General features: G+C 40.3%; 1 protein-coding gene across 12 annotated transcripts in view; it reads left to right on the top strand.

Moving 5' to 3' along the window:
* TMEM131L (transmembrane 131 like) overlaps positions 1-12,075 on the top strand; it is a 171,282-nt gene that overhangs the window by 129,053 nt on the left and 30,154 nt on the right. For all 12 annotated transcript variants that reach the window (XM_073805480.1, XM_073805478.1, XM_033857249.2 and 9 more), the window contains 8 exons: positions 80-189; positions 1,169-1,241; positions 3,915-4,042; positions 6,734-6,876; positions 8,554-8,740; positions 8,951-9,136; positions 9,839-9,988; positions 10,321-10,946. In XM_073805480.1, the coding sequence (XP_073661581.1) occupies positions 80-189; positions 1,169-1,241; positions 3,915-4,042; positions 6,734-6,876; positions 8,554-8,740; positions 8,951-9,136; positions 9,839-9,988; positions 10,321-10,946 (1,603 nt within the window). The remainder of the gene's footprint in view (positions 1-79; positions 190-1,168; positions 1,242-3,914; positions 4,043-6,733; positions 6,877-8,553; positions 8,741-8,950; positions 9,137-9,838; positions 9,989-10,320; positions 10,947-12,075) is intronic.

The raw sequence follows: 12,075 nt of genomic DNA, 5'->3' as shown, positions 1-12,075 counted from the left end.
AGGTGATGCACTTTTGCAGGGGCATCTCAGGAGTGGTTCTGCCTTCCCTGGGGTCTGACTCTCTTCTCTGCACGTCTAGGTGAAGTACTTTGTGGTGAAGAACCCTTCCTCATGGCCAGTCTCCCTGCAGCTCCTGCCTGTCTCCTTGTACCCGAAGCCCGAGGCTGCCGCGCGCCTGCTGCACAAATGGTAATGCCCAGCTGGTGGAGACCTCTCACGGGGTGTTGGGAGGTCCTGTTAAGACCCAGAATTATTTAACGTCCTTTGCGTTTTCCCTGGGACCTGTGTGTGGGTGTGCATGGGATCAGCCTGTGACCACAGCCCCCGTCTCCTCAGTGCAGACCCCTGAGGACAATTCCCAGTTCTGGGTACTGTGTGGGTCTTGAATGTTACCATGTCAAGTCCAGGGCCCAGCAGAATATTCTTTTCTTGTCAGGGAACCTTTACAATCATGATTTTTCACATGTACTCCTAAAATTTAGAATTGAAATCATAGTGACCTCTGGGCAACACAAGAAATGAGTTTAGTGGTTCAGTGTGTTTTAACCTAGTGTTGTTATACAAAATATGATCATAGTTCACGTCCGTTACATCTTATTTTTGCACAGTAGTCACAGTTTCACTTAGCATGTTTCCTCTTCTGGCTCATCCCTGGGTCTCAGCTTCAGGATTCCTGATGTTTTGGACCACATGAGTCTCTGTTTGGGGTGGGGGTAGAGGCGTCCTGTGCTTTGAAGGATGTTTAGCAGCATTCCTGGCTCCCACCCAGTAGATGCCAGTGGGACCTCCCCAGCTGCAGCAACCAAAAGTGTCTCTAGATGTGGCCAGATGTCCACTGGGAGATAGAACGGTCCATGGCTGAGAGTCACTTCCTATCAGGTTCCATAGCTGTGAACCATCTGGGGAAAAAAAACATTGCTTCATGTTGGGAGCTTCTGTCACCATATGATTCTTTACATTCTGTGCTGCCAACATGATTCATTCAACAATATTTATTGAGCTCTTACAACATGCCTGGTACAGCGTGGGGGGCTGGGACACAGGAGTGACAGGTTGGGGTGAATTGTGTCTGTGTGCAAACAAATGCATATGTATCTATGTGCACACGTATGTTCTTCTTTCTCTCTTGGTGATCTGAATGCTATTTTAAACATTTTTTTCTTTATAGGTTTGGCACCGATGTGCAGATGATTAATTTCACAACGAGTGAATTCCAGCTCACCAAAGCTTGCCCTTACCGGGTAGGATGTCATCTTTAAACAGAAAAAAGAATGCTGACCAACTAGACACGTAGCATATGGGCCTCACTGATTTGTGTTTCAAGTGTCTTTATGTAATATGTGTGGCTCTCTATTTTTATATTCTAGGAGTTAAGTATACATAGCAGCTTTTTCCAATTAACTAATGCAGCAGGAGCCCATGGTTCATGTGAGCCTGTAAATCATTTTAATTTGATCATTTAGATTCATGTGAGTGAGGAAATAACAATTGAATCAGAGCTATGTAGAAAACCATAAAACCCGAGATCCCAGAATTTATAATTGTCTTAAGATTCCTTGGCCCCATCAAATTCTTTTAAGGGCAAGATAAGGTAAAAACAAATACGTTAAAAAGAAATCTTCTCTTACTAAACTGGCTTCATGTTTTTAGCAGATCACCCAGTTTCTGTGATAGTCACCTGCTCTATAAAAAAGGATTCCTGGGAGTCTTGAGCCTGTGGGCCCTCATGAGGTCTCGCATAAATTATACCCAGGGAGGGAGTAAACATGCCACGTGACGAGGACATTGCTTAACTGGGAACTGGCAGCCTGCTTTCTGAGTTTTCACGCAGTCGTTCTGTGCGTCACTGGTATTCTGTGCTTGAGACCAATTAAAAATGAAGCATCTCTTAAAAAAATACACAGACACACATATGCATGTCACTGTGGTTCTAATACACACATGTATTCAAATGCCTTGGGTATTTTCTTCTTTCTCTACCCATAACCCTCCAAAGATACACTGTTGGCTGTAGATTAACTTGAAAGAGGGGGGCCACAGATAGCCTCCAACTGTGAGTTAGAACGAATCAAAGCAAGCTTTTAAGTGGATTTTTAACAGAGAGTTATTTATAGTAAGAAACACGCAAGCAGTAACGTTCCTTTCCCTTTGTCAGTGGTCTAGGCAGCAGGGTCTTGTGTTAGCAAGCCTGTCCTGCCCTGTCCCTCTCATTCTTCTCTTCACCAGGCAGTCTCGCAGGACTGTTGGGAGGTAAATGAGTCCAAAATGCTGACAGGTATTTTGTCCCACGACTATTTAACTACATGTAACTTGAAATTCCAAAAATAATGCCAGTTTCTTTTACATGTCAGTGTTCTATTCAGATTTAAACAAATGGTGGAACTCGCAAAAAGTTTTTAATCTGTGATTGAAGATTTCCCCCGAGAATGTTATACCTTTTGTGACAAAGGAGATATCACTATTGTTAATTTATTACACTGACAGAAAGAATAGTCAGTATCAATGTCTCTGAGACACTACAAATTTAACTTAAAATTCTTATTAGAATTCTTTGCCATATAAGAAAGGCCTACATTTTTGTTGGTTTATTTTTAGTAATGCGGTTCCTTTGGTTAAGAGCATGTGGAATTAGACATTCAAAGTTCCAAATCCAGGCTCCTCCATGTAGTCCTGGGTAAATTATTTAACCTCTCCAGGTCTTCTCCTTCAAACTCATAATAATGTTTGAAGATTCCATAGGTTTATAGAATGCTTAGCATTTTATATACCTAATTATATTCCAGAGCCTGGCATATAAGAACTATTTTATTTAATAATTGGTGCTGTTGTTATTATGCTTTTAATACCCTAAATCGGCAGCTTTTTTTCAACATTCATATGTGTATAATGAAGTTGTAATGAATTATAAACTTCATGAAGTTTATAATTTTAATGAAAATGAATCAAATACCATCACTATTTCTTCTTTCAGATAGTATGGGAAATGCGAGCAATAACTGAGGGATAAAACAAATTTAAAAACTAAAAATATAGAAAAGAGAAATATTATGTAGACTACATGGTTACAGTTCTAAAGAATTAATAAATTATTTTTAGTGAGAAGGAGCTAGAGAAAACATTGGAAAGAGGGAAAGTCTACCACAATGATGAAGAACTAAATCTTTTTTTTTTTTTTTTTTTTTTTGCGGTATGCGGGCCTCTCACTGTTGTGGCCTTTCCCGTTGCGGAGCACAGGCTCCAGACACGCCGGCTCAGCGGCCATGGCTCACGGGCCCAGCCGCTCCGCGGCATGTGGGATCCTCCCGGACCGGGGCACGAACCCATGTCCCCTGCATCGGCAGGTGGACTCTCAACCACTGCACCACCAGGGAAGCCCAAAGAACTAAATCTTGAATATTAACTTTAGAACACAAAATTTATTCAGAGAAAGTAAGAAATCTTGGGGAGAATAAAGGAGGATATGAATAAAGAAAGATCTTTCTCCTAAATGGAGAAACTAAATAAAGATGGTTTCTTTATAAACTTAAAGAGAATTTAGGGTTGTTCAGCAGTGGACATGTGGTTTGGTCAGATCCCTGTAGCATTCAAGCAGAGGCTATTGCTCTGTTTTCTCAGTAATGTTTTACATCCAAAGCATCTTTGCATCAAAGGCCTGTAGCCCCAGCTCCCATCTGGTCCAGGCGGCAAGTCCCCTTTTCAGCCTCCATGTCAGGTTGTCCTGCAACCTCTGCCTCTGCTTCTCAGCCGGGCTCAGGAACTTTTGATGGGTGTGAACTCTCGCAGTAAACAAGTTCCACAGGTTGATTTGGGTGGTCAGATCCAGACGTTAAAGAAACAGCAGTCATGTTTATGCATTTTAATGAAGATGGAATCTTGTTCTGTAGGAGTTAATTGCATTTATTAATGACTTGCAGGGTGTGCATTCTGAGGAATCCAGGTTTGGCATCCTCCACTTACATTTGCAACCTTTGGAAAGGAAAAGGGTTGGTGTAGTTTTCACGCCAGCTGACTATGGAAAAGTCACCTCCCTCATCCTAATCCGGTAGGTGTGTCCCTTTCTCATTGGCTGGCTGACTCTCTTTCTCTCAAGAATCTCTTTAGCTAAGAGGTGACGTTGACTCACTCAGGCCCTCAGTGATGAGCTGTGTCCAAGGGTAGGAGAGGCAGTGGCTGAGGAGAGCGGCTCCCTGAGGCTCCGCACTTAGGCCTCCTGTGTGTCAGGTTCCTGCCTTGTACCGTGGGGAGCGTGTACCCACCTCGCCAAGGGCGGTGGTACCCTTCCCGCGGCATCTCAAACACCGTCACAGAGGGCAGAGCATACACGTGAACACACACACACACACACATCCACACTTACTTTTCTGTCCTCAGCTCAGAAGAATAATTGAAACGCTGCCATATATGTTTTCATTCTGTGGTGTTTGGATTTACACTGTTCTCATGTCTCTCTTGCTTCTGGAATTCTCTGTAGCCCCAAAGGGCAATGGAAAAAGTCCTTAGTTGAGCCCACTGGCTTGTTTTACTTCTTTTCCTTCCTTCTAAATGAACAATTATTGCCAGCTGATTTAAGCAGCTAAATGTTTTTCATTCTGAATTTTTTTTTTCCTCTTTACTCTTTATTGAGTCTTCTTTCAAAAATTTACAGTAACTACAGATCTCTGTTGAAGCTCTCTCTGCATTGGTGAGACTTCTAACACAAATTTAATTTTTTCATTAATGACGTTTTAGTTATATATATCTTTTAAGCTTTTCCAGTGTCATTCCAGTTGGCAAAAGACTTTCTTATTCAGGACTTCCTTTAATCTATGAGTTTGTTCTTCTGCAAGTGAGTGCTGCTAAAAAGAAAATGCACTAAGATAAAGTTCTTAAAAGAGTCTGCTTGTTCATTGTAAAACAACTATACACGCCCCCTGCCAAAAAAAGAAGTACCCATAAAGCACTCATACTGCATCCATGGTTGTCTCCAAGAAAAATACGTTGGCGACTGTTTGAATTATAAGCTGAATTAGCCACTCTTTTTCATGGAACACCATTTTTACTTGAAAGGATGATTAGCAGAAAAACTGTGGTTGTTTCAGATTCAGGTACTTGTCAAACGTTTTCCTGAAAATGAACAAAGTGAGCCTGTCACTTCAAGGGTAGTGTTTGTTGCCAATGATAAAATTTGAGCATTCGCATGAAAAGTAGAGTTTTGGAAAACTTGTATCTGCCACTGTGAGCTTCACAGCTTCTCAGTACTTAAAGTACTTTTCTATTAACCATAGTGAGGATATTAACAAATGTGATTTTTATAAGTATAATGAAATTTGTCAGCATTGGGAAGATCTACATATCACAGTGAACAGTCTTTTCCAAATAACTAATTATGATAATCCAAAAATCATCCCTGGTAAAATGTGCAAGATAGACCACTGGATTTTAATGTAACAAACTATGAAAATTCATTAATATAGTTTCAGATTTCACATCATAAAGAACCTTCAGGAGACTTCACTTGTTGAATATTGGTGTTATATCAAAGATTTGCCACATAGATAACTAAGCACAGGGAACTGTATTCAGTACTCTGTAAAGACCTATATGGGAATAGAATCTAAAAAAGAGTGGATATATGTATATGTATAAGTGATTCACTTTGTTGTACAGCAGAAACTAACACAAGATTGTAAATCATCTATACTCCAATAAAAAATTAAATTAAAAGAAGAGACTGTTTTGTTAAGCATTTTAAGTAATGCTGACTAGAACAAACTAATAACTAATGTTCTAGTAAGCATTTTAGTGCCCTGCTGACAACGTGTGTCCTTTTAAACCCATTCTCTGTTGAAGAACTAAGGTCATGGGAAGTGTAGAGATAAGCTTTACCTCATCCCAGCTTAAGCTGTGCCAGGCTTGAAAAGAAAGTCTCAGTTTTTTATAGTAGTTAATTTAGTTTTGGTGGTTTCTGTATTGAGAGACACCACATTTTTCTGTAAACAGTATCACTCATCTAACATCACTTTAAAGGCTTTTAAGTGGTTCAATAAAGGTTTTAATCCTTTAGATGAAGGTGTAAAGATATCTCAGTGTATTTTGCTTCTAGGGTTTACCTTAATGGCAACTGACTTTCAGTGCAGTCTGCATCATTTAAACATCATTTCCACTGAACTTTCCATCCTAGGAATCCTGATTTCAGTTCATGAAAAGGCAAAAGCTAGTCTGAGTTACTATTTGGCTGATAAGAACTTGAGTAGATACATGCTATTTGTAGGATGCTACTTTAAATCTTTGGTTTGAAAGGTAGGATAGGATTTCATTTCTAGAATCATCCCTAAGGGAGAATTTCTTACAGTCACAGTTACTATGAAAACTCCTTAATTCACCCTATAAACAATTTTTATCAATTTGTCTAAATTTGTTAATGTTTCTTTGCGGCCCCCCAGTTTACTCCTTCACTTTTTGTCTCTTGAAGGTCTGATCACCACCCTGGTGCCCGGTTAGAAAAATATAGGTTTCCATTCTCGGGTGGAAACTGGAGAGCGATCCTGGTCATTTGCTGGTTCTTGCCCACTCAGCTTGCCTTGACGCCGCCGGGCTTGGCAGTTTCTGTGCTCTGAGATGGCGGGAGATGCCACACTATTTCAACTGAGTTTTTTCTCAAAACTTAAAAAATTTTGTTTTTCAATTCAAGTTCATTGTATCTTGTGACACCTCGATTGCAGTGCATTTTTAGTTGCATCTCCTTTCTCTGTAGGAATAACTTGACTGTTATCGACATGATTGGCGTGGAAGGATTTGGAGCAAGAGAGCTACTGAAGGTGGGCGGGAGACTTCCTGGCACTGGAGGTTCACTGCGCTTTAAGGTGCCCGAGTCCACACTGATGGGCTGCCGGAGACGTGAGTCCCTGCGTGTGGTCCGTGTGTGTGGTCTGTGTGTGTGGCACTCGGACAGGACAGGCTTGGTGCCAAAGCCAAGAGCAAAAGGAGATATGAGAAGATTCTTTTAAAAATTTACAGTAAATTCATTGTATTGATGCTAATAATGAAATCAGGCAAACATTTGAGCATATGTAGGCTGGTACCACTTGATTAGAAACAATAGCCTTAGATATTTAACCCAACTTAAATAATAGGTATGGGGGGGAAAGTATAATGTTAAGTTACCAGTAGAGTGTCAAATATTTAAGATAAATAGTGTGAAACTGTTAATTTGGTTATCAGTTACCTAATCCTAAAAAATCACACCAAAATGATAAGTAGAGAGAAGGCTGAAGGTGAACTAACCACCCTTTTGCAGTAATGGAAATGTTCTACGTCTGTGTTGTCCAGTACGGCAGCCACTCGCTACATGTGGCTAATGAGTGCTTAAAATATAGCTCGTGTGACTGAAAGACTCAATTTTTAAATTTATTTAATTTAAATTTAATTTAAATTTAAGTAGCCATATGTGTCTAGTGGCTACTGTATCAGACAGTGCAGATTTAGAAATGTGTTTAAGTGTTCCATTAGAAAATTCTAAGTTTTACATGTATTTAAATTAAATGCTTTTAAGCTATTTATATTAGTTCCAAGAACTTCCTTAAGAACTAAGCCAAAAGTAAAACAATAGATGTAGAATGTTTTTGGTAAATTCTGTCTTGTTTTCCTGTTATTATTTTTAATTTCAGGAACACACTGAAAGCATTTTAGTGTAACAGTATGTTTCCTGTGGAGAAAACTGATTGGTGAAACCATTGGATAATTTGTAGAGCTATTTTAATGCCTGATTGTAAATTTTTTTGTTTTAGAAAACTATGCTAAATGAGCACTGAGTTTGAAAAGACTGGCCATTTTGCATTCAAAATCTTCATCAAAGTGTTCATTTTTTTTCATTCATTCATTCACTCATTCATTCAATAGTTTAGAGTTGCCTGGAAAGTTAGAGTTATGGAGGAGTATAAACCGTAGAACCAGATAAAATGTTAGTCCTAATATGGAATAAATTGTGGGTTATAAATTTATAGGAATATTTTAAAAATCGATACTTCTTCCTTTTTTAAACTCCCAACATGAAATGTGCTCTCATTATTTGCAAGGATTTAACTATTTACTACCTCTTCATGTAATGGGAGTTTGAACTGTGTTTCTAGTGTCCATGATGGTTTTACACAGAAGCACACACACCCTCCAAACTGGTCCTGTCGGGTGTGAATGAGGCTCCCGGAGCACAGGGTGCATGGTGGCTCGTGGTAAATCCAAACTATTAAGCTTCTGAGAAGAATAAACTTTTCGCCTTAACCTTTAATAAGTAAAAGAACAAAGAAGAGATTTGGGTTACTTTGGGTACGTAGGCAGATCACTTAACTTAAGAAAAACCTTGACTAGTTAAGTATTTTTATCATATTCTGGTAGTAGAATCTAGAACCGTTCTAGAATTTAGCTAGGAATCATACTTTGAGCTTGTATTGAATTTTTTTTTTACATTTTAATCATGTAGATCATGGTTTGTGGATTCAGTAAATGTTGATTCAGTAAATTATTTTAAATAAATTTTTCAGTTCATCTGTACTAAATATCACTTTTCATCCTCACTAGAACTGAAAGACAGCAAGCAAATTTTATCAATTACAAAGAACTTTAAGGTTGAGAATATCGGACCACTTCCTATAACTGTGACATCTCTGAAAATTAATGGGTATAATTGCCAAGGTTATGGATTTGAAGTTCTAGACTGTCAGCAGTTTTCCTTGGACCCCAACACATCCCGGGACATCAGCATTGTGTGAGCACTGGACTTTAAGCTCATTTCAGTTTGGGGTCACATTTACTATATTGTGGGGAAAAACTTTTTTTCATTGGTAAGACGTCTTGAGTTGTTTTCATGTTAGTATTTATCTTGCAGAAGTAAGAAATTCTGCTGCCATTATGATTATTCTGTTTTGTGCCTAAAATTAAAACCATCAAAGTTCGTAAAGATGCCTCTTGCTGTCAGGTTTACTCCAGACTTCACCTCTTCCTGGGTCATCCGCGAGCTGACTCTGGCCACTGCGGCAGACCTGGAGTTTCGCTTCACTCTCAACGTAACCCTCCCTCATCACCTGCTGCCTCTGTGTGCGGACGTGGTTCCGGGACCCAGCTGGGAGGAGTCGTTCTGGAGGCTCACCGTCTTCTTTGTCAGGTAAGCTGCCACCTTCTCCACTGTTCCTCCCTCACTGAGTGGAGACGCCATCCAGCCGAGTTGCTGGAAATGTATATTGCCCGCTGGGATCAAAGCATATGAATTGAGTGGAATTTTGATATTCGTGAAGTAGACAAAGTAGTTCCTGGTATGCTTGAAGAGAATTTACTATTCTCTAAACTAATTGTAGGAGAGTCATAGGACCTAGGAGTGTAATGGACAGTTGTGTTCCATATATGTTCATTGGCCGTCCCGGTGGAAGATGTGAATGTTATACGTAACATTTAGGATATATGAACATCATCTGTGACATAGGATGTGTTATTAGCTCAGTGCAACGGCAGTGTGAGATTAGAAGACTAGAATGACCCTTTAAAATGTGATTTTATCCTGGAAATGTCTTTAAAAATTGAACTGGTATGTCAGAATTATAAATATTCACATTTTCAGAAACAGTTTTTTTGAATCTTTAAGAGATGTCAGAAATTATGGAGTCATTCCATATCCATAAGATACGGAATCTTAATAGCATTTCTTTAGACTTTTCCCATCGATTGATTCACCGCTCTTCTGTAGAGCTAGTCTTTTTTTTTTTTTTTTTTTATTGGCATATAGCTGATTTACAATGTTGTGTTAGTGAGCTAGTCTTTTTAATGCCAGTCACAACCGGGCAGTAATGAACCCCGTTGCTTTCGTCCTCAGTTTGTCCCTGTTGGGTGTGATTTTAATAGCCTTCCAACAAGCACAGTACATTCTGATGGAGTTCGTGAAAACGAGACAGAGGCAGAATGCCAGCTCCTCTTCACAGCAAAGCAATAGTCCGATGGATGTAATCAGCTCCCATTCTCACAAGTAAGAATTCTTGTAGTGTGGGGAGAGGGTTTTCACCTTTGGTATGACTCATTTCTGATTTTATTTTAAGGTCATATACATTTTGGTTCCAAATTTGTTTCAGTACCGTTTCCTTTAAGTCGCTGTTGTGACAGCTGCACCATTTCTTTCATTATAAGATAGACTTCACGTAGGGACTTAGTTTATTAAACTCCCGGAGCTTTCGGAGCACGAAAGGTGAGAGCTCCTTGGTGTACCCCAGACTGCTCCCTCTTTCTCATGGAGTTAGAAACAGAGAGGGAGAGGTTTACTTGGTTTGCCTTTATGTTAAATGTTTTTCTTCTTAAATCCAGAAGCAATTGCAAGAACTTTCTCGATACCTACAGCCCCTCTGATAAAGGTCGAGGGAAAAGCTGTCTTCCGGTAAACCCCCCGCAGAGCAGGATCCAGAACGCGACGAAGAGGAGCCCGGCCACCTACAGCCATTCGCAGAAAAAGCACAAGTGCTCGGTCTATTACGGGAAACACAAAGCCAGTGCAGCCGTCGCCGGCAGTGCCAGCGCCCCTGCAGAGGACAAGCAGGCCTCGGCCCCAGGCGGCTCCCTGGCTGCTGCTAAAGAGGACGCCTGCCCTGCCGGGATGGGCGAGACCTGGGTGGGCCTCAAGTACACAGGTGGCCTAAACGTCAACCTGCAGAAGAATCTAACTCTTCCCCAAAACTTACTGAGTAAAGAAGAAAACACACTGAAAAACGCAATTGCTGTCAGTAATACTTCTTCCGAGTGTCATGTGAAGGAGGGAGTACAGACATGTATGTTTCCTAAGGAAACGGACCTTCAGATTTCAGAAAACATAGCCGAGCTCAAGGAGCGAGAGGTCTGTCCTCTGAAGACCCCTAAGAAACTACCTGAAAATCACTTGCCGAGAAATTCACCTCAGTGCCAGTCAGACTTGCCAGAAATTTCCAGGAAAAATAATGGTAATTTTTCCATCCTCCTTGGTGACTCTTCTCTCTTGTTTGTCTCCAGTCTGTTCTTAGTGGAATTTGTTCTCATCTGTGACTTTAGTTTGAACTGTGGCCGCTGAATTTTTAGTTCACACACAAAGTTTTATTAGCAAAGGTCTAAATGTTGAAATACCATTTCTAAGAAGGAAAGTTTAGGACGGGACACCAAGTTTTTAGAGCATCGTGGTTAAGAAGTTTACTTTTTTCAGTCCATTCATTAGAATGATGTGAATATCATATTGTATTGTTGGAATTTATGGACACCTCTTCCGAAGTATCTTTTTTTTTTTTTTTTTTTTTTTTTTTTTTGCGGTATGCGGGCCTCTCGCTGCTGTGGCCTCTCCCGTTGTGGAGCACAGGCTCCGGACGCGCAGGCTCAGCGGCCATGGCTCACGGGCCCAGCCGCTCCGCAGCATCTGGGATCTTCCCGGACCGGGGCACGAACCCGCGTCCCCTGCGCGGCAGGCGGACTCTCAACCACTGCGCCACCAAGGAAGCCCCCGAAGTATCTTTTATCTTGGCTTTTCAGACTGTTTGCAGAAATCAATCAGTCTATGACATGTTTCTGATGGAACAAAACTTAACAACTCTCTGTATGTAACAGCTGCCACCATTGCATGCTCCTTCTCCCTGGTTCTTCTGTGGTCGTGTTCCTTGGTTAAAAGAAGGTAGATGTTCTCTCGCAGCAAATGCAGTTAATAAAAATGCAAGCAAAACTAGACTAGGAAGCCTACCTACACATACATTTGTCATTAAATCTTTAACTGATCCCTCTGGCTTCTGGCATAAGAGCCTGTGCTTATTTTTGTGTGTTTATCCTGATCATTTCGATAAGCACATTTCTACTCCCATTAAGAGTCAGCTTTTTGACACTTTTTAATCTGGAAGAATCAGTTACCTTTGATCTTATTTGAAACATCTAAATATAAATAACATCATATTTTTCACTCCTTGGTATTGTAGAGAAGATTGTATTAATAGATTGGCTGATTCTAATGAGCTTGATGCATTTAGTAGGGAAAATACCAACCTGAATTTTAAATGTTCCATCAAAGGACGTTTCTAATTCAAAAGGAAGGCAGGGTCCTCTGAGTAGAACATG

Source organism: Tursiops truncatus, chromosome 5, assembly GCF_011762595.2.
Source record: "Tursiops truncatus isolate mTurTru1 chromosome 5, mTurTru1.mat.Y, whole genome shotgun sequence".
Lineage (NCBI taxonomy): Eukaryota > Metazoa > Chordata > Mammalia > Artiodactyla > Delphinidae > Tursiops > Tursiops truncatus.
The sequence above is the reverse complement of the archived record's forward strand: the minus strand, read 5'-3'. Positions and strand labels throughout refer to the sequence as shown.